The following is a 20,010-nucleotide window of genomic DNA, read 5'->3' as shown; positions in this document are numbered from 1 at the left end:
TAATTTTTTATTCAATCTTAAAATTATCGTACTGTTGATAATTTTCTAAATATCAATTCGATTCATCGTAAGAATAGAAATATATATAAGAAAATGAAATCGAAAAAATGTGTGTAGACTATCATAATTAAATGAATGATGTTACAAGTGAAAAATAAATTCATCTCGTCGAGATTTATTGGGCACAAGTATGCCTGTTATCTTTGATATTTACTCACCTCCTTCCCGTTTATATACCAAGTCAAATGAGGAACTGGATGTGCAGCCGAGGAAGTGCAATTCGCCTCTAAACTTTCACCTACGACGTACGAGTTTTTCTTGAACGTAATTTTCGGGTTTTCAGTCTGTGGTACTGTACATAATTTCATAACAATACTAATTAGAATAGAATTATTCTTGAAAATTATAATAAAGAACAATTTAGTGATTATTATAATAGTGCAATAGAAAAATATAAACTTAACCTAACTTAACCTAATAATTCAGTAATTATTGCAATAGAAGTATACGAATCTAATTTAACCTAATTAAACTTTAGTAAATTTAGTAATTATTGTAGTATAATAAAAAAATATGAACTTAATCTAACATAATTTGAAGTTTGACCAAATATTTGATCTTCATTTGATTTTTTAACGAAACGAAGAAAAAACAAATTTCATATCTAACAATTATTCTTCGTAAATTATGCTTGCAAATATATTCTCCTTTCTACAGTTGTTTTTAAGTCAACTATGCATTCTGTATGCAACCAACGATTTATATAATTATGATAAAAGTCATATAACAATTTTTATGCATCGGTAGCATATTATAATTGCAAAGAGGTCGTGTCCTATCGCGATTATATTTCACAGTATAGGTGAAACGATTGCATAATTAGCCGATCGATTGATGCAAGGATGAACCTTCCCTCCCAAGTGTTTGCATCTTTTATCTTTCGAGTTTTCTATTTAATATCCTACCTTAGAAGTATTAATAGATAAATATTTTTCGTTTAATTTTGTGATAAAATTATTAAGCGTTAATTGAAAAACTGTAAAAGTATATGAGATACATAATACAATTATGTTCATTATAATTAAACTGGAAATTATGGAATTCTTTATATACATATATTTTGTATAAATGAGAAAAATGTTAGGTTATGTGAAATGCATTTTTAATAAGGCTTTTAACGGTTATAGTTTTGTCAAAATTAATATTAATTAAAATTTGATTCAACAAATTCAATGTATAAAAAATATAATAATAAAAATTCGCAATCTAATTATAGTGAAATAAAAATTGGAAAGATAGAATGGTACTCAACGAAGTCTACTTATGTCAACCTCATTTTATGCGTTTAACAAGCGTAATAATATTTGCGTATAATTATGTTATTTATTTTTTTCGAATTATTTTTTTAAAATTCATGAATTCAAATATTTAAAGTATCCAAGTTTTAACAAATATAAAATTTACAATTGCAATAATGAAATATAAATTATTAAATATTTTATAATAAAACATATATTTTATCGTTACAGCAAAGAAAATACAAAAATTTAATAATATAAATTTTAATAATTTAAGAATATGATTGTTTCATTACAGACAAAATCATTTCATTTTATTTATTTTTTTATTCGTTTAATCTTTTTATTTTAATTTATTTAATTTAATTTATTTTAATTTATTTTATTTAATTTAATTTCAATATCGATTTAAATATATACATATAAATTTCTTAACATTCTTTTTAGTCAATGTGTTCTTATGTCTTATAAGACAAGAATTTTTTTTAATTAGAAGTTCAAAAGTGCTTTTACGCGTTTCACAACTTTTTCAATTTTTCAAAAACTTTCTGTCTTACTTGTTAAAATATAACTATATTGCAAAGAAACTTTTTTAATGCAATATATATATTTCAAAATTCAATTTTTGCATTACATTTTCTTTTAGTATTTTTTATAATTGTTAATGACAACTACTTGACAAAATTTTATTTTGTTATTTTTTTTATCTAAATTACATTATCATTTATCATAAAAAAATCTAAAAATTCTGAAAGTTCATAATATTATAGAATGGTATAAATTATAGAATAAGTGCAACATTTCAACATTTTAACTCTTTGTATATTCTATCCTAATTTAATCTAAGTAAACTAATCCTATGTATAATTTCAATATTCTATTTTTTTTTAAATTAAGAAATTTAAATTTAAATTAAGAATTAAAAATAATTGATAAGAAAATTCTTTTCAGTGAATCTTTTATTACAGTGTGATTTCTAAAATGCTATTCATTTTCATACGAAATATATATCATAATGAGATTATTGAAATTAAATATTTTCATTAAAGATAATTTGATACACTTTTACAATTTTATTAATCTTACATATATAAAAAATTTTTATCAGAAAGAAACTATTAAATAAATTGTTTTCATAATCTTCTGTTTCTTGAACAGTTTTTGTATAGGACAAGTAATAACTGAGCAGAAAAAATTGGTTGGAGATGAATTAGTAGAAAAATATTTGGAAAATGGATTCAAATTATATCTTTAAATTTTCCTTTTAACTTTAAAGAATATTTAAGATTGAATTAATTTCACAATTTGCATATTGCACACTTGGTGGAAAATTTATATTTATTGCATCATTAAAACAAAGAAAGCATAATATCTTTTACCAGTAGAATCCCGAGTAAGTGAATTTTCATTTTTAATATGATATTCTTACGTATTTTTTAAATCGTTTCAAAGTTATTTCATGATAATTTTTTATTTATGTCGCTTTTCAAGAAAATGTACACTACAATATTGACTTATGTATAAAATACAAGTGAAGGATATTGGAATTTTCTAAACTTCTGTATCTTCTTTAATAACTTATATCGAGTTTTAATTTGAATATGAAAGGTGTCCCAGTTTTTTGACGACAAATTGCTATGGCGTATTCTTTACATTATAAAAATAAGAACAAAATTGTTGTGTAAAGTTCTATAACTTTATGTAACATTTTTCTTTGTCCTTACGTAAAAATAGGTAATTTTCCAGCATAGAATGAGGAAAGTCAACTGTCTTTGTCAACTGTCTTTATCTTGGTTATGTGTACATATATATTATTTTTGTTTATCGTAATGAGTTTTATCGATTAATTAATATTCTTATTAATAATTATTTCTTAATTATACGAGTAAACTAGTATTTTCAATCATTCAGAAGTGTTATTATTACATATTCGATCGTTTATATATACTAACTTGTGATATATTCATGGAACATGTTTGGATAATGAAATATTAAAATTTTAAAGATTATAATCAAAACAAATACAAAATTTGATATAAACATAAAAGTTGGTATGCAAAAATGTCGGTTGAGACTTATTTATCAAATATAAGCAATTTATAAGCAATTTAAGTTCGCATTAGAAGCGAGACAGATATATAACAAAGATAGAGTTATACGTATTCTATTCAATTGCATGTAATTTAATAAATAAACCGATTTTTTTGTATATCAATTTTAATATTTGTTTTGACTTTAGATCAATTCATACATGTTCCATGAATATATCAACATTCTATATGATGCAATAAAAAATTGTTCACTATCCATTTCATGCATGTAATGTTTATTTGCTTATTACCTGAAATAGAATAGATTAGATTATTTGTGAAAGAAAAATAAATAATGAGATAATGCACGTCAACTAAGATGATATCTGTATGTCTATGACGTCGTTACTTGTAAAGGAAGGCAAATAATACATAAAGCTAGATATTTTTGAATCCTTAACCTTTCAACTTTCAACGTGTTATCTTTTGAGGTCTGGAAGATTTCAATAATTTCAATAATATTTAGAAAATTTCAATATTTAGAAAAAAAAAATAGAGTAGATAAATTCTGTATAAGTTCTCTGAGAGATTAATTCACAGTAAAAAGTTAGTAAGTCGTAGCAAATTAATTGAATAAAAGTTTATTCTAACAAAGGAACTTTTTAGCAATGCATTTAAATTTCAATTCATCGCAAAACTTTGTATTGTAATGCGTTTTTTTCTTTTTTTTTTTTTTTTTGCAAAGAATAAATTTTTGTTCTATAAAAAAAATTAATAGAATATAAAATTTCTCATTATAATTTAAAATATAAAATTTTGCAATATAAAAAACGTTTTTATATTATAGTGTATCGTTGTCACCACATCCGCGCTTAATGGAAACTCTATCAATACTGAAACATGTTAATAGAATCGTTCGACAGGTGTCTTCCAGTAAACGAGACTCAATCTATTCAGACAAAATATTAGATTATCCTATAAGCAATATCATTTTAAAAGAATAATTTTAGTAACTTACTTGATATTTCTAATTTATTATTATTTATAATTATTTATTATATTATAATTTATAATTTTTTATAATTGAAACAAAATTCTTTAATTTCTTTTCGAGCGAATTTTTTATTCTTCCAAGTAAAAAACTTGTGCCATTTAAACAACAATTTTGTAATAAAAATAATAAGATAATACAATGTATTAAGTTAAAAAAATATAAATAAATTTAATATATTGATATGATCAAATATTTTCATAATTGAATAAAAATTATCAAAACTGCATATTGTTTATTCAATTTTCACAATAAATTGTAATTATAATGATTCAATTTTCAAAAATATGCAATAATTCACGATAAAATTTTCCAGGCGATATTATCTACCGATGGTATGACCAACTACTTACCACCATGAAACTTTTTCATTAAATACATATAATATAGAATACGACTTACCTATAACTTTCATTGGAACGCTTTCTGAGTGTTCGGTATAAATAGGAGTCGTCATCGTAACCAAACAGTGATACGAGCCGGACGCCTCGAAACGTAAGTTCTTTAATTTGATTGTCGTGCCATTTTCGAAATGCTGTAAAATAAACGTGATGTATCGTTACCAACTGTCGTTTCGATCGATTTTAACCGGTTATCTAAAGACTTCTTAAATAACACGCAACCATTGTTTTTTGCACATATAAGTCGTTCGGAACTCTTCACTATTGTGACCCACGCCATTATTGCCTCTTGCGTGTCGAGAGCATGGTTGAAAGGGACGCTTGTATCGATCTCTTGAAAATAGATCAAACGACCGTTCCACTGATCGCATAGAGTACGCCATAGATATTACAAAAAAGAAAGAAAGAAAGAAAGAAAGAAAGAAACAAAGAAAGAAAGAAATGAAAAGTAGGAGAAAGAAAGTTGTGAAAGAAGGAATTACTTCCCAAAGATAGAAATCTTATCTACAGAATGTTCTAGAATTACAAGTGGATTGTGTGAGAGGTGATGAAAGAATTTTTTTTTTCTTTCTGATGTGTTTTTGATCTTGTAACTTTCGATAAGAAGTCTCGATCTCTTTATGTTCGATTATGTAATTCAATTCTTATCCTTTTGTTGCATTATTCATTTTGAAAAGATAGAAGGTATGGAGAATTAATAAATTTCGATTATAAAAATTTTTGGATTTAGAGATAAGCAATTGATTTTCCTTCCGTGATTGTTTGATTAGTAAGTATAACATGAAAACAAAAAAGAGTGTATTTTTTTTTCTACTTAATTTTCTTATGGAATTTGAATGATTTTTAAATATCATAATACATTTGTCTTTTTGTGGCACAAAAGGAAATGATAAAATGATGCAATAATATCAATGCATAATTTATAACATTTTTATAAGATGTTTGTACCGATAAATAATTATAATAAAATTACCATGAGGTTGAATAATTGATACATGAAATATTACAAAAAAAAAACGATAGAATTTTCTTCATTACTTTCCACAATATCATAATCAATTTCCCTCGCGTTAAATTCCCAGTCTTAATTCTAAAATACAATTTTGCGTGTTACAATTAGAACGAAATTTTTCAAACTTTTGCTCGAGAAATAAATAAACACGAAAAATAACAAGATCGTAAGATGAAAAAAAAATCTTTCACCGGTATTCCCATTTTCTATTTCCGCTCGATTGAACTAGTTTTCGAGGCACGTAATAAAGGAATATGTCACGAATCGAGGATATCGCGTTATTTTTATTAAACTTGCATGTTTCGATGCTGCTGTATCGAGGCTTTGGTTAAGGAAGTCCGTTTCGATATTGTCTATCCTCGATATAACACGAGTCTACGTTAATACCGGTTGCAGTTTCAATTTCCTGCTGTAACGCCTTCGCGGTTTCGCCTCCTCTTGTCCTCGGTTGGAAAACCGATGTTTTATTTAATTCCAGGTCACGTGAACGCCTACGCGTGGAGAGAAGAGAGGGGGAGAGGAAGAATTTTTATTTTATACAGCAATACAGAGTGGAAAAATATGTGAAATGAGGTTTTTATAGAAACGGTCACGGAAAATGAAGTGACATAAGAGGGATAACGGTATGGTATACAGTATAACGATAGAGTATAATAAATGTGTTCTCGTAAAAGGATAACTAAACGATATTTTGCGCAATTCTCGTCGAATATCCTTCCAGATAAAGATAACGTGAGAAATTTGAATTTATCACTTTCTTTATAATCTTTATTGAAAAATATAATTTTTAAAAATTTTTTGAAATGTTTCTACAAAATTGAAAAAAGTATGTAATTATTTTTGATAAAATGATAAAATAATCGATGAATTTTAATTTTTATTGAATTTTGTATCAAATTCTCTTCTTTAAATAAGTTTATTAAAAAAAAGTGCAACAAGCCACTCCATACGCATTCTTTACGAAAGAAAAAAAAAAACAATTATTCCAATCGCATCTCTCTCATCGAACTTTTATCACGTCTCAATTCAATTTAAATCTTTACTTGTTTTCTCGTTAAAATGCGTGGCATTAAAGAAAGAAGAAAAAAAACAGGAAGAATGGCAATGAATGTAATCGACGAAAGACTATTACAGAACCATGAAAACCAATCGAGCGTTAAGTAATTTTTATTGGATATTAAATAATACTGTAACGATCATTGAACGAGTGTATCAGGATTTTTTTTCTCTTTTCCGTTTGTTCATCCACTGTTCATTCTTACTAAAGTCAACCATAATTCTCAACTGGATGTGTATCAGGGACTGCGGACAGGATAAACGCGTTTAGACGGCCGTATAAAGAGTATGCGTCACTTTTTTCTAGGTTACACTCGACGTTTCGGGAACAATGCGGCTCGTAAAGCAAGGTGAATCGTTTGCACGATGCACGAATACGCGGCAAACTTTAACACAGTAGAGAAACTGCTATGTATAATTGATGATATCATCCGTTTCCTCTGTACCGAATTTTATTCCTTGCTATTATGTATAGAATTTAGTTACATCTTTTTTTAAAGATATTTTATAATTTTATAAATTTGATAAATTTTTTGGAAGGGAATAATTATTTACGAAAGCATCCTTTTCATCGATCTTATGAACTACGTTAGATTAAATTTTAATTTTCGAATTAGGTTAGGTCATAAGCAAAAATACATTCGATACTAGAATACTTTTCTGTTTGTCATAACATTTTATGAAATTAAAAGTACGTTAAGTTAGGTTAGCTTTCGAATTATTCTTACCATGATATTTTTAATATTTTTAATATGTGTGATATAGTTGTTGAAATTAGATATGTGTTAGGTTAAATTAAATTAGCTTTGTACGCATGTTTAATTAAATTAGCTCGAGTTATAAGCAAAAAGTATATTGAATGAATTATATATTAATTTTTTACATTATTATTGTATGAAATTAAGTTACATTAAGTTTAATAATATTAATTTAAACAATAATACAGATCGTCACACGAAATTTGCACAAAAATTTCATCAGAAATATTCGTATGATTCTCATTTACATATTGTAAACAAAATATAGTCAGATTTCGATAGTTCATTGTCCAGCCGTCGTAAGGCGTTGGCATTCGACACTGAACATATATTGTTACAATTAAATATATAATTCTTAAACAAAATTCATTGTAGAATCATATAGTAACTTTTTGTGAATATTTCAAAATGTTGAACTTAAGAATGTATTTCAAGATGATTAAAATTAGAGAAGAGAATTTTATTGTAAGTAATTATCGATAATTTAATATAGAACTTTTTTTAAACATTGAAATTTACAATAAATTTTTTCTTTTAAATTGTGAAGTAATTTATTAATAATTCATTAATTGGATTTTAAATTAAAATTCAGTATCAAAATAAGTCGTAAATTTTATATTCGATTTTTTTATTTGAATTTAATGATTCTTATTAATTTGGAATTATTAATAAATGTTTCCAATATTTTTTTTCTTATAATAAAAACTTATTTTTATTCAGTGAAAATTGTTAATTTCATAAAATATTAATCTATGAAAATACAAAAAACGTGAAAATTTGAAATACAATATATTTCAGAAGTGGATAGAATTTTTTCAATAATAAGATTCGATACGTTATTTTTAAAAATAATTTCAACATTACTATACTTGTCGACAAAAATTAAAAAAAAAATCTATGATTTATGGTCCTTATATTTTATCATTTTATCATTTTATTAGAGATGAATAGGTTAAAAATTATATGAAAAATAACAATATGTTTACACAAATATCGAATAAAAAATAAAAGAGACAAAGAAATTTGCAAATGTTTCGTGTTTCTTAAGATCTATTTTTCGATTATTTTCGAAATAATATATAATTATAAAATAAACACACGATTAATAACCTCAAATAAAGGATAAGCGTAACAACCAATCGAACAACATTTCAATTTCAATATTTAACAAAATTACGTAAGATATGATCAAATGTAAATAATCATATATCTCGAGGGATCTATTATAATGGAACATTTATTCAAATATTATAAATTTCATCATTATCCACTTTCTATAATCACGTTCACACCGCGTATAAATCGTGTATTAATACACGACTCTGCCAATATTAATTTTATCACACGTAATCCATTTAGAAAATTTGTAAGTATAGAAAATTTACATATTCATATCATAAAACACGAAAAAATATCAATTTTCCTTTTCTTTTTTTATTAAATTCTCTTTAACACGCACGAGAAACACGAATATTCAATATAACCAAATATCTCTAAATATATTTATATTTTATCCCATTATATATTTGCCAACCAAAATCAATTTTTAATTTAAATCGATTATTTTCCTATTCGATCACTCTTTCTTTCCTTCCTAATGAATTTTCTTTTTCTAGTGAATTTTTAATGAAAATTCTTTCTCTCTTCTTTTAGTTCATTTAGTTCATTATTATTTAATCAATAGAAAAATGATTAAAACACTATTAAAAAATAATATATTAAGGATTTGAGTGAAAAACGAAAAAAAGAAAAACTTTTTTTTTATAAAAGCGAATCGATTATACAAAGTTAGATTCGAGTTGATTAAATAAATTTGTAGTAATCAATTATTGCAATTAGAAACAAATTATAACAAATCATTTCTCTTTTTCATATGAAAGATTCGCTTTGCGAATTCTATCGTAAGTTAAGTTTTTAAATAAAATGTTACAAGAATTTTATATCTTTTCTCAAAAAAAAGTAGATTACTATACAAGATATCTCAGAAATGTGCAAACATCCGTTTAACGGAGACTCTTGTATTAATTTTAAGGAAAATTTTTCTCTGCAAAAACTTTATTAACGACTTATTAACAAAAGAAGACTGATCAATCAATTCGTAACCTTCTCATTCAATTTTCTTCGAGATACGTTGCTTGGACTTGTTCGCGCTCGGTCGCCGCACGTAGCCAATGGTACCGTCGCGACTCGACTAGGCTACGCGCTCTGTGATTGGCCAGCGTTTTTCGTTAATAACTCGTTAACAAAGCCGCGACGAAAATTCTTGCAAAGGAAAATGTTGCTTGAAATCACCTCACTAAACTCCAGTTAACGTCCCTATATGAGATGTTATCATATTTTTAGGACATCCTATATACACTCGTACGAGTGGAATAATTCTATATCTAATCGGACAAAATGGTGATGTTTCGAGTGAAATAAAGCGATTATGTTCGGACACGCGAGACGAGAGAATGTAAAATAAAAGTAAAAAATAAGAAACGATTAAAGAAAAAGAAATTAACGTGAAAAATAATTATAATCGTCGCGTAATCATCATCGAATTATGAATACTTTGGAATGAAAACTTTATCCTTCGTATACTTAATTAGAGTTAAAAGAAAAAAAAAAAATAAAAAGTTTCGTTACGATATATACGCGTTTCATCAACTTTGCTCCTATTATTAACTTCGAAGAAGAAAACTTTTCCATTCATGGACAGTTGGCTCGAGGGCCATCGTATTAGAGATTGGAGAATTACATGTTTTACCGTCGTATTCGTTGGTTTATTATAAGAAATTGTTGCAAATTGGTCTGGTGCACGCGAAACTGTTTGCATAATAAAAAAATTGTTTAATATTTGGAAATTCGATATCTCCACTTTTTTTGATATTAATTATAATTTCTTGTTCCTATACAAACAAGGCTATAAATAAATCTGTAGAATGAAATTTTTAAAATTCTTTAAAATTTTTCTTTTTCTCGATGAATTAAATGGATTAAACCATCTAATAAAAGAAACATTACTTAAAAAAAATTGCGATCGGCAATGAGGAAAATTTGAAAAAAACATATTTTGTAAATTATATAATGTACGAAAATTTTAAAGTTTAAAGTCAAAAGTCACCATTATTTTTCTTGGTGCAGAAAAGGAAACATTTTTAGATTTATCACAAAAATCTCGAACGAAGCTGCCATTTTTAATAATTTCTAGCAAAAAACTTTACTTTGCTTCCTTAATTTTTTCTCATACATTCTCATAAAAAAAATGATTTTAAAAAAATTTCATTCCATAAATTTAAAATAATAGAAATACACTTTTGTCTACTTTGAAAAACGATTTAGAAAAAACACGCAAAAATTGACAGAAATTGAAACGAATAAATCCAAATGGAAGAAAGATTTCCAAAAAAAAAAGAAAAAATTCGAAAAAAATTAATTCCTCTCCTTCCCTTCCCGAGAGATGAAGCTCCGCCGCTTTAAAGTTATCGACCGCGATCGAAATTAAACGATCGATCAAACTGTGTATATTCGGTACAGATTGCGCCACTGCACCCAACCGTCAATTTTCGTTCGATTCGATACACACGTTTTCGAAATACGTGACGCGTGTATGTAACCTATTAATTAAGACTTGATAAGTTTACAGAGAGACGAATAGAGGTGGGGAGAGGGGGAAGGGTAGCGGGAGGTTCGTGTATGCAGATTAAAGAGAATTAAAAATAGCGGGACGGGGCTCGTGTGATTTATTTTTGGACCAGACGGGTATCCAGACCCCCAATGCACGATGGAATAGATTAACGATACCTGGATGCATGTTCGTTCAACTTTATTGACCACGATGGCCACGTAAATTAAGCGTTGTTATCGATCGAGGTTTCGTACATTTCGGTGTTAACAAGCGAGGAGAGTGATACTGGATAATAAAAAAGTTATGGAGCTATATCGATGCAAATTGTGCAAATTTTGGAGGTAAAAAAAAAAAAGGGAGGGGGAGGAAAGAAAGAAAATGATGATTCGAAGAATTTTTTTTAAGAAGAGTTTCGAATTGGATTAATAATGGAACTATACTATTCGCAGGATTATAAGAGACTTGTACTACTTGTCGCATCGCGATTGGCCTGTGTCCCGCTTGACATATTATCGTTCTATTCCACTTATCCGACCTTCTAACCGTGTCTGGCATCAGAGGTGGGCGAAATTTTAACGATTGGAGTTAAGAATAAAGTTACCTCGATAATTTATTATTCAAAGCATCGAATTAACTTTAATGTTAGACGGTCGATATGTCAATTATAATAGAATACGGAATAAATATTGTTGGAGCATAATTTAAATAAAGTTATGCGTTACTCAAAGTAATTTTATTTTAATTAATTTTTCAGTTAATATCCGATTTTATATCCGATGAATCGGCTCGATCATAAACGATTTATACCACTGTCCGTACGACAAATTAATCCACTATTATAAAATTTAAAATCGTTAAAATTAAATTGTCCAATGTTTTTTTTTCTTTTCATTCGAAAAGCGAAAAAATAAATATCACGGACGAAGGTACAGCGAGTTTTGGGAAATTTGAAAAATTTTCATCTGTACTACTTGTCCACCTTACAAGAGACTTGTACTACTTGCCCTTATAAATATAAAAAGCAGATACTTGATCATAATAAACGATAATTTAAAATCGTTACAATTAAGTCGTTCAATGTTTTTTCATTCGAAAAGGATACAAAATAATAATTGCACGAAAATTATATTATTGAAAATTAAAAATCACGTAAAATTATAACATCGCGAATTTTGAATGGAAAAATTTTCAATTATACTATTTGTCCAAATATAAGACTTATATTGCTTGTCTGATCGCAGATAACCTATATTACTTAACTATCATTTCTACTTCTATTCTGTGGCGTGTATCAGTCTGATCTATACTACTTATTCAGCAATAATTATTATAATAATGTTAAAATTTAAAATCGTTTACAATTAAATTGTTCAATATTTTTCCATCGAAAAGGATAAGAAAAATAATAATTGAACCGAAAATTATATTAATAAAAATAAATATCACGTAGACAAAATTATATATATATATATATATAATATATATATATATATATATATATATATATATATATATAATATCACGAATTTTGAATGGAAAAATTTCCAATTATACCACTTGTCTGATTACAAGACTATCCGACCATCATTTTTTTTTCTACTTATCTGATCTTTCAGCTTGTATCAGTCTGATCATAAATAAACTTATACCACTCGTCTAAATATAAGAGGCTTATATTACTTGCCTGATCATAGATAGCCTATATCACTTTTTTATTTATCTGACTCTATCGGACTTGCACGAGATCATAAACGACTTGTACTACTTGTCCAACGATAATTAGTCAATACTACTTTAATAAAATTTAAAATTATTATAATTAAATTATTTCTCCGCTCGAAAAGGATAAAAATAATAATTATATAAAAGACTTATACTACTTCGTTGACTCATCTTCCAGATCTTGTATCAGTCTGATCATAAATAAACTTATATCACTTGTTTAAATATAAGAGACTTATATTACTTGTCTGATCATAGACGGTCTATATCACTTTTCTTATTTATCTCTCAGACGTGCGCGAGCCTGACCATAAACGACTTGTACTACTTGTCCACCGATAATTAGTCAATATTACTTTAATAAAATTTAAAATTGTTATAATTAAATCATTTCTCCGCTCGAAAAGGATAAAAATAATAATTGCTCGAAAATTATATTAAATATATATAAAAAAAAAATTATATAAAAGACATACTACTTCATCGACTGTTGCCTCATTTTCCAGATCTTGTATCAGTCTGATCATAAATAAACTCATACGAATTTAATAATTAGTCCATATTATCATTATTATAAAACTTAAAAGTGGTTGACAATTAAATAATATCCGATAATTTTTCGCTCGAAGAGCATAATATAAATAAATAAATAAATAATGAAAATTATAAGAATTTTGAATGGGAAAAATTGCATCGAAAAATTTTCTTATCCTTCGTCGCGCCTTAACCGACGCATTCTACTTGCCTCATCACACGGACGGCCTATATCACTCGATACCTATTCTTTTACTTAACCTCCTAAGTGGCGCGCATCACTTTGACCTATACTACTCAACGATTTTATAATTATTTATTACAACTATTTCTCACAAAGTCGTACAATATTTTCGTTTATTAAATGTATACAAAAATAATAATTTCGCGAAATTTATATGGAAAATAAATATGTAATTTAAAAATTTTTTTCTTTAAATTTTCCCAAACCATTAATACCAATCGCACAAGGAAAAGTTTCGAAAACTCGAATAAGACACGCGATCATCTATCACGGAATCGTTTTTTTTCGTGTTCGTACAACGTTCGTGAACAGATATCATTAAAAACCTGTTTCCTCGTTATTAATACACGCACAAAAAGGGAACGTGATTAATGTACGTAAATAAAATTTAAATAAAGATAAAGGAAAATTTTGACGAAAATCGTTCTGATCTAAAAGTAAAGACGAAACGAACTCTTCAAACAATTGGGCAAATGCGAGACGTCGATAAAACAGGAAAATTTCCAGGGATTGTAAAAAAATTAATTGAACGAATCGGGATAGATAAAAAGTAGGAAAGTATACATATAATCGTGGAAATATATTGAAATACCACGAGAGGAGCAATAATACGTTATTATAAATTTTTTATCTGTCCGTTTAACAGAGATGTGAAATTTATACCGGGAATGTATTAAAATATCGCGTGAAATGAAATGGACGCGACGACATTTAACAATGTTTCGAACGACAAAATTGGATTATACAGAAAACACGCGGGTTTTATAAAATATAGCTTGGAAAATAATGTAACAGAACGAGGATGGGAAAATTATGGACGAAGTGTCTTTTCGAAGATCTTTCGTCTCGAGGAGGAGAGATGGAAATTGTTGAGAAATTGCTGGTGAAATCGAATATAAAAAGGAATACGCGTGTAAGAAAATTGATCTGAGAATTGCACGTGTTGTCCTTGGATATTTCAGTGAGATAAGAGGAAGGGAAGGGGGAGAGATAGTTTTTAAAAATTGTGAAAAAATTATGAGAATTACAGGATCCCTGGATCCTCCATTTTTAATTTCTGCATTGGAAGAAAAAGAAAGGAAAAGGAGGAGTAGGAAAAGTTGTAAATTTATATCAAATACCATTACGTCGAATGTGAGACGTAGATTTGAAAATTTTGGAAAATTGAACGATCTTTCGTTATATTGAACGAAGAAAGAAAGAAAGGAAAATGGAGGATTGTAAAAACTTCGAATTTAAAATTTTATAAATTACACAAAAATATTAATTGTCTGGAATATGCAGAATTTGAAAAATTAAACGATCAACAATCTTTCACTTTTTATTAAAAACAAAAAAAAAAAAGAACGAAAGAAGAATTGCAAAATTATAAGAACGTAAAGAATTTAAAAAAAAAATTCTAAAAATCGATTGTTGAGCAACGATCTTCCAACGAATCAAAAAAAAAAAGAAAGAAAGAAAATGGGGTATTAAAAAACCACGGATACTTGCAGAATTACGAAATATTAATTACACGAAAAAAAATTCTGAAAATCGCACGATTAAACGATCCTCCGCTTCCATTAAAAAAAAAAAGAAAGAAAGAAAGAAAGAAAGAAAAGGAATTATGAAACGTTAATTACCTCCAACGTAAAGAATTTAAAAAAAATTACACGAGCAATCTTCCATTTCCATTAAAAAAAGAAAGGAAGAAAGAAGAATTGCAAGATTATAAAATTGCCTTAATTACCGTAAGAACGTGGAGAGAATTTAAAAAAGAAAAAAAAAATCCAAAAATTACGCGATCCTCGAACAACAAGTTTCCATCGAAAAAAAAAAAGAGGAAAAAAAAACACTCTCGGTTTGAAGATCATCATTCGCCGAGAGGAGTTGGAGTTGCACGACGACAAGTATGACTGCGCAATTGCTTAAAGACTGCATAATTGAAAGTAAGGGAGAGAAGAGAGGGGGGAGGATAGTTGCGTTAATTGCGTGCAACTCACCTCCATGCTTGCGCCTTCGACCTCGCCCCTGTGGAACGGCGGTTTTCTGTCCTTTATGTATTGTAATATCCTCTTGTCATCCTTCATGAACTCGACTTTATGCAAGAACTCATCGGGGACGCTATGATTGCAGTGCATAGTGGCTGTACTGTTGTACGTTACGTAGCGCGGCGCTATCAGTCGTACATGCATCTGCATTGAAGAAGTTACATCTGAAAGTCGGCAAACGTGATGTTTTATTTAACAGAGGGACATTTTCGTGTTTTCGAGGGCTTCTCGTGGGGACATCTAGGGAATTTCTCGCCGGAGGAATGGTAACCGTACGACACCGCTTAAAATATTCCGTGTGAAACTGGATATTTTGGAAAATATTTGAGAGATGAAGAAGTCTCTCTACGAGAGACTTTTTAATTTCGAAAGAATCAAAAGAGATATTGCTATTGTATTTCTCGAAGAATCGAAGATAAGGTTAAGACCGTTTTATTATAAATGTTTCCCCGCTAAGGGATTAAAAGAAATGACAAATCGATGAGATTTTAATTAAAATTGAGAATACGAGAAGATTTTTCGAGTATCGAGTACGATGATGTTTCGTATTTTCATGTATGAAAAAAATTCAAAAATACAAAGTGGAATGAACATTATTACGACAAACTGTATCTACGTAACCGAATAAATATAATTTCATTCCTCGAATAATTAACATAATTTATTATAATATTCCGTTAAAATTCCATCTTTTGATAAAAAAGAAAAAAAAAAAACTTCCGTTTACCATTATCTCGGTTGAGAACATGTTATTCGATTTATAAAACGTTTCATCGAGTTAAAATTGTTTAATTCTCTTTTATGAAGCGATCAACATATTCGTACACACACCACACACACGTATAATTTTAATTATATGAAAATATTGCATCTCGTGAAATGCTCATCCCGCTAGAAATATAAACGCGAAAACTTAAAATGCGATTACTTTCCAAATATTTTTCCAAGGGAAAAAAAAAAAAAATTTTTTTCTCGAGATAGAAAAATTTCAATTGTCGACCATTTATAAAATAAAATATAGATAAAGAAACGGAGATAAAAACGCGATCCGTAAAAAAAAAATTTTTTCGAATGACAATACGCGCGCGAATGATGAATTAATTTAACGATCTGAAATCTATCTCATTATGCATGGTCAAAGGTACAATTGTACAGAGTACGGATATAATGACGGAAATGGCGAAATGTAACGCGCCAAACTTGTCTCGTTACGATTCAACGACGAAACGGTGCAACTACATCGAAAACAAAATCATTAATTAATTTACGGAACGACAAACTGCGGAAATTCAGTACTCGGTCAATGACGTGAAACTTTAAAGCATCGGGACCGCACTGATTAAACGAATCTTGTTGCTTTATATGTTTATTAAAATTGTAATTAATAGTTACACGCATGTCTCGTAAAAACTCGCCGCCATTATCGTAATGGAAAGATATTTAGACGGCCGAGATCCCTCGCAACGGATAATAGAAAAAGAGAAAGGGGATAAAAATAAAAAACGAAAGAGGAAATTAAATTAGCGAGGAGCTTTTGGCAAAGTTTTATGTAATATCGATAGAAATAAAATGGAAATACAATTGTTTTCGAACAGTATCGGTGATTTAAAATTGTTAGGTTAGATTAGGTTAGGTTAAATCTAGGAAGGATCGATAACAATAAATTGATCGAATTCGTAATTCCAAAGTTATCTTTTAACGCGTAGAATTATGAGATTTTTCAAGAACGAATTTCTAAAGACTAATTTTGTAATCGACTAATTTCTCGAAAATTCGGAAATAAATTATTCGAGTTAAGCCTTCGTTCGATTCAAATTCTGCCCCATGTGATTTCAAATTATTACTCTTCTATGTGACGAAAGTAATGAATGAAGTTAAAAATGGAGAAAAATATTTATAAAATCTGAAAAAGAAAGTTTTAAAAAATATAATTGTAGAAAAAACATTTCGATAATTTCGAAATTAGTGCAGTAGAAGTGAAAATTAATAAAAATTAGCAATTTGATTAATGATACCGAATATTATTCGTGATAACGAATTAAGCATTAAACATAACGAAAACAAGCTGTACCAAATTTAATTCTATATCATAAGTTAAATTAATGAATACAAATTACATGATATTTTACACGCATCTCGTTTCAGACATAAATAATAATTGCATTAAATAATCATGAAGAAAATTATTAAAGCAAGCGATTTAACGATATCTATTCGTAAAAACTTGAAGAGAATTTAACAAAGTATATCGTATCCACGATCTCGAAATCGGCCGATAAATTTTCGCCCATAATTAATGAAACCGCCTGTACGATCAAATTTACATGTTATCGCAAACCGTCGATGTGTCGAGCAACAATTAGCTGTATCATCGGCCAACAATTAATAACCGGATGATCGATACAATTTAGCATGCCAGAAGGGAAGTGTCTATTAATTCCTTCGCGAAATTTAGGTCGTCGTAGGAATAAGGTTCACGTATCCGTGTCAATTATCATCTCATTAATTCGATTACCGGCCATTTATTCGATCTAGATCCCGTAAACCGATTATACGTATAGGCAAGACTCCATCAACGGAGAGAGAAGCATAAAGAGGGATATGAGTCAAAAATACGAAAGAGTCTAATGAAACCGTACGGAAGAATGGAGAGGTTTTAGTCGGCTATAACTACTTGTGGCAGTACCCTGTTGCTGGGAGGTGTTACTGTATCGATCACTGGAAGCGCGTGTTACTAACACGCGCGCAGAATATTCCTGGGGCTTTTAAGACGTTTCAAAAGCAGCATATACGACGAACGGCGAAACGAATCACCGTCGTCAAAATGGAATCATTTTTTGCTTTGTGCACCGTCGATGTCGCGTATGCTTGAAATTTAAATCGGTTTTTCACTTCGCGTTTCCGAATATAACGTTCACCGCACGAGAGGTCCTTTCGAAACGCCTTTGTGAAACGAAAGAGAAGAAAAAACGAATAAATGGCAGGAACGAAAAACGCGTTTTATGCAGGTTCGACTTTGAAAATTCTAATTTTACGCGATAACTGAGAAATGAGAGAAAGAATGCTAATGAATTTGTATAATATTTTTCAATAATGGTATAAGATTGTCAAATTTGGAAAGAAAAAAATAAAAAAGAAATTATAAATGAATTTTTATCGATATTAAGAAAAATTAAAAATTTAGAAATAAATTTCATCATCATGATCATTATGATTAAATAAAATAGAATGTATGCTGAATTATTTTTGATTCATAGTTATATTGTTTGTTACATCGCTAAATATAATTGGAAGATTAGATAAATGTCAACCGATTTCCTATTATAAGATGTAATAAAATTTAAGTTACATCTTATATGTGTCACAAATGAAAATAATATAATTTAATACGTATAATATATGCGAGAAGTTTTAAAAAAACCGCGAAAAATGTAAACACGTTCATATATTTCGTAATTCGTTCAAATCTTGCACTTAATAATAAATAATTATCTAATAGCAGTCTATTTTAAATAAAATTGACTAAACGTGATTGCTAAACTTCTTTCTGATTATTCTTTTACTTATTCTAATAATACATTTGTATTGCTTAAACTTAATACAAAAAATATGTTTTACATATTAAATAATATCACATATATTAATATATATTTTGCTACATTACTTGTTTCTTTTTCATATTCTTAATGAAACACTAGCCGTTAAAAAGAATTTCATTCAAATTCTGAAACATAAAACATTTTATGCAAGATGTTTCTAAGAATGAAAACGATCAGACAAATTTATTAAAATCGAATTTAATTTTTATGTTTAAATGCTTCTTTATGCTTCATCATTAATCATGATGACATGTGTAAAAACTATCAGTAATTTTCACTATTCGAGAACAGAATGAACTGGCCGGGTGGGTGTTTACGATTGCGTACAACTTACATGAAAATAAATGTAAAATATATACGAATACAAATTTTTCCCAATATGTTGATTGGCGCGGCATTGTGGTATGAATTTTCTCGCGTTATTTCTACGCAAAATTGTTACTGATTCTACGTTACTTAATACGAAAAAACGTGCGTCTATTTTGTACAGTGGTGTGCCTTTAAACTACACAACTTCCAACCGAGTCGGCGCTACAACTGACCAAACTTTTCGATCGTTCGACCAACTCCCATAGAATATAAAACATAGAGCGGAGACTCACTGTCTTTTTACTTATCGAGCGATCTTCGATATCGGATTTATTAATGAGTAGCATGAAATAAGC

General features: G+C 28.2%; 1 protein-coding gene across 3 annotated transcripts in view; it reads right to left on the bottom strand.

The window, feature by feature from the left end:
• LOC107999717 (haptoglobin) overlaps nucleotides 1-19,902 on the bottom strand; it is a 33,074-nt gene extending 13,172 nt beyond the window's left edge. For 2 of the 3 annotated variants that reach the window (XM_062076730.1, XM_062076731.1), the window contains exons 1-4: nucleotides 19,680-19,901; nucleotides 15,699-15,910; nucleotides 4,782-4,914; nucleotides 219-352 (exon numbers count right to left, since the gene is read on the bottom strand). In XM_062076730.1, the coding sequence (XP_061932714.1) occupies nucleotides 219-352; nucleotides 4,782-4,914; nucleotides 15,699-15,910; nucleotides 19,680-19,743 (543 nt within the window). In that variant the 5' untranslated portion in view covers nucleotides 19,744-19,901. Of the gene's footprint in view, nucleotides 1-218; nucleotides 353-4,781; nucleotides 4,915-15,698; nucleotides 15,911-19,679 lie in introns of all 3 variants that reach the window. The other variant, XM_017059716.3, reaches the window with a different exon arrangement.
• Between the last annotated feature and the right edge of the window lie 108 nt (nucleotides 19,903-20,010).

This window comes from Apis cerana, linkage group LG6, assembly GCF_029169275.1.
Source record: "Apis cerana isolate GH-2021 linkage group LG6, AcerK_1.0, whole genome shotgun sequence".
In the NCBI taxonomy this organism is placed as follows: domain Eukaryota; kingdom Metazoa; phylum Arthropoda; class Insecta; order Hymenoptera; family Apidae; genus Apis; species Apis cerana.
Note: the sequence above shows the minus strand (reverse complement) of the source record. Positions and strands in the feature narration are given on the sequence as shown.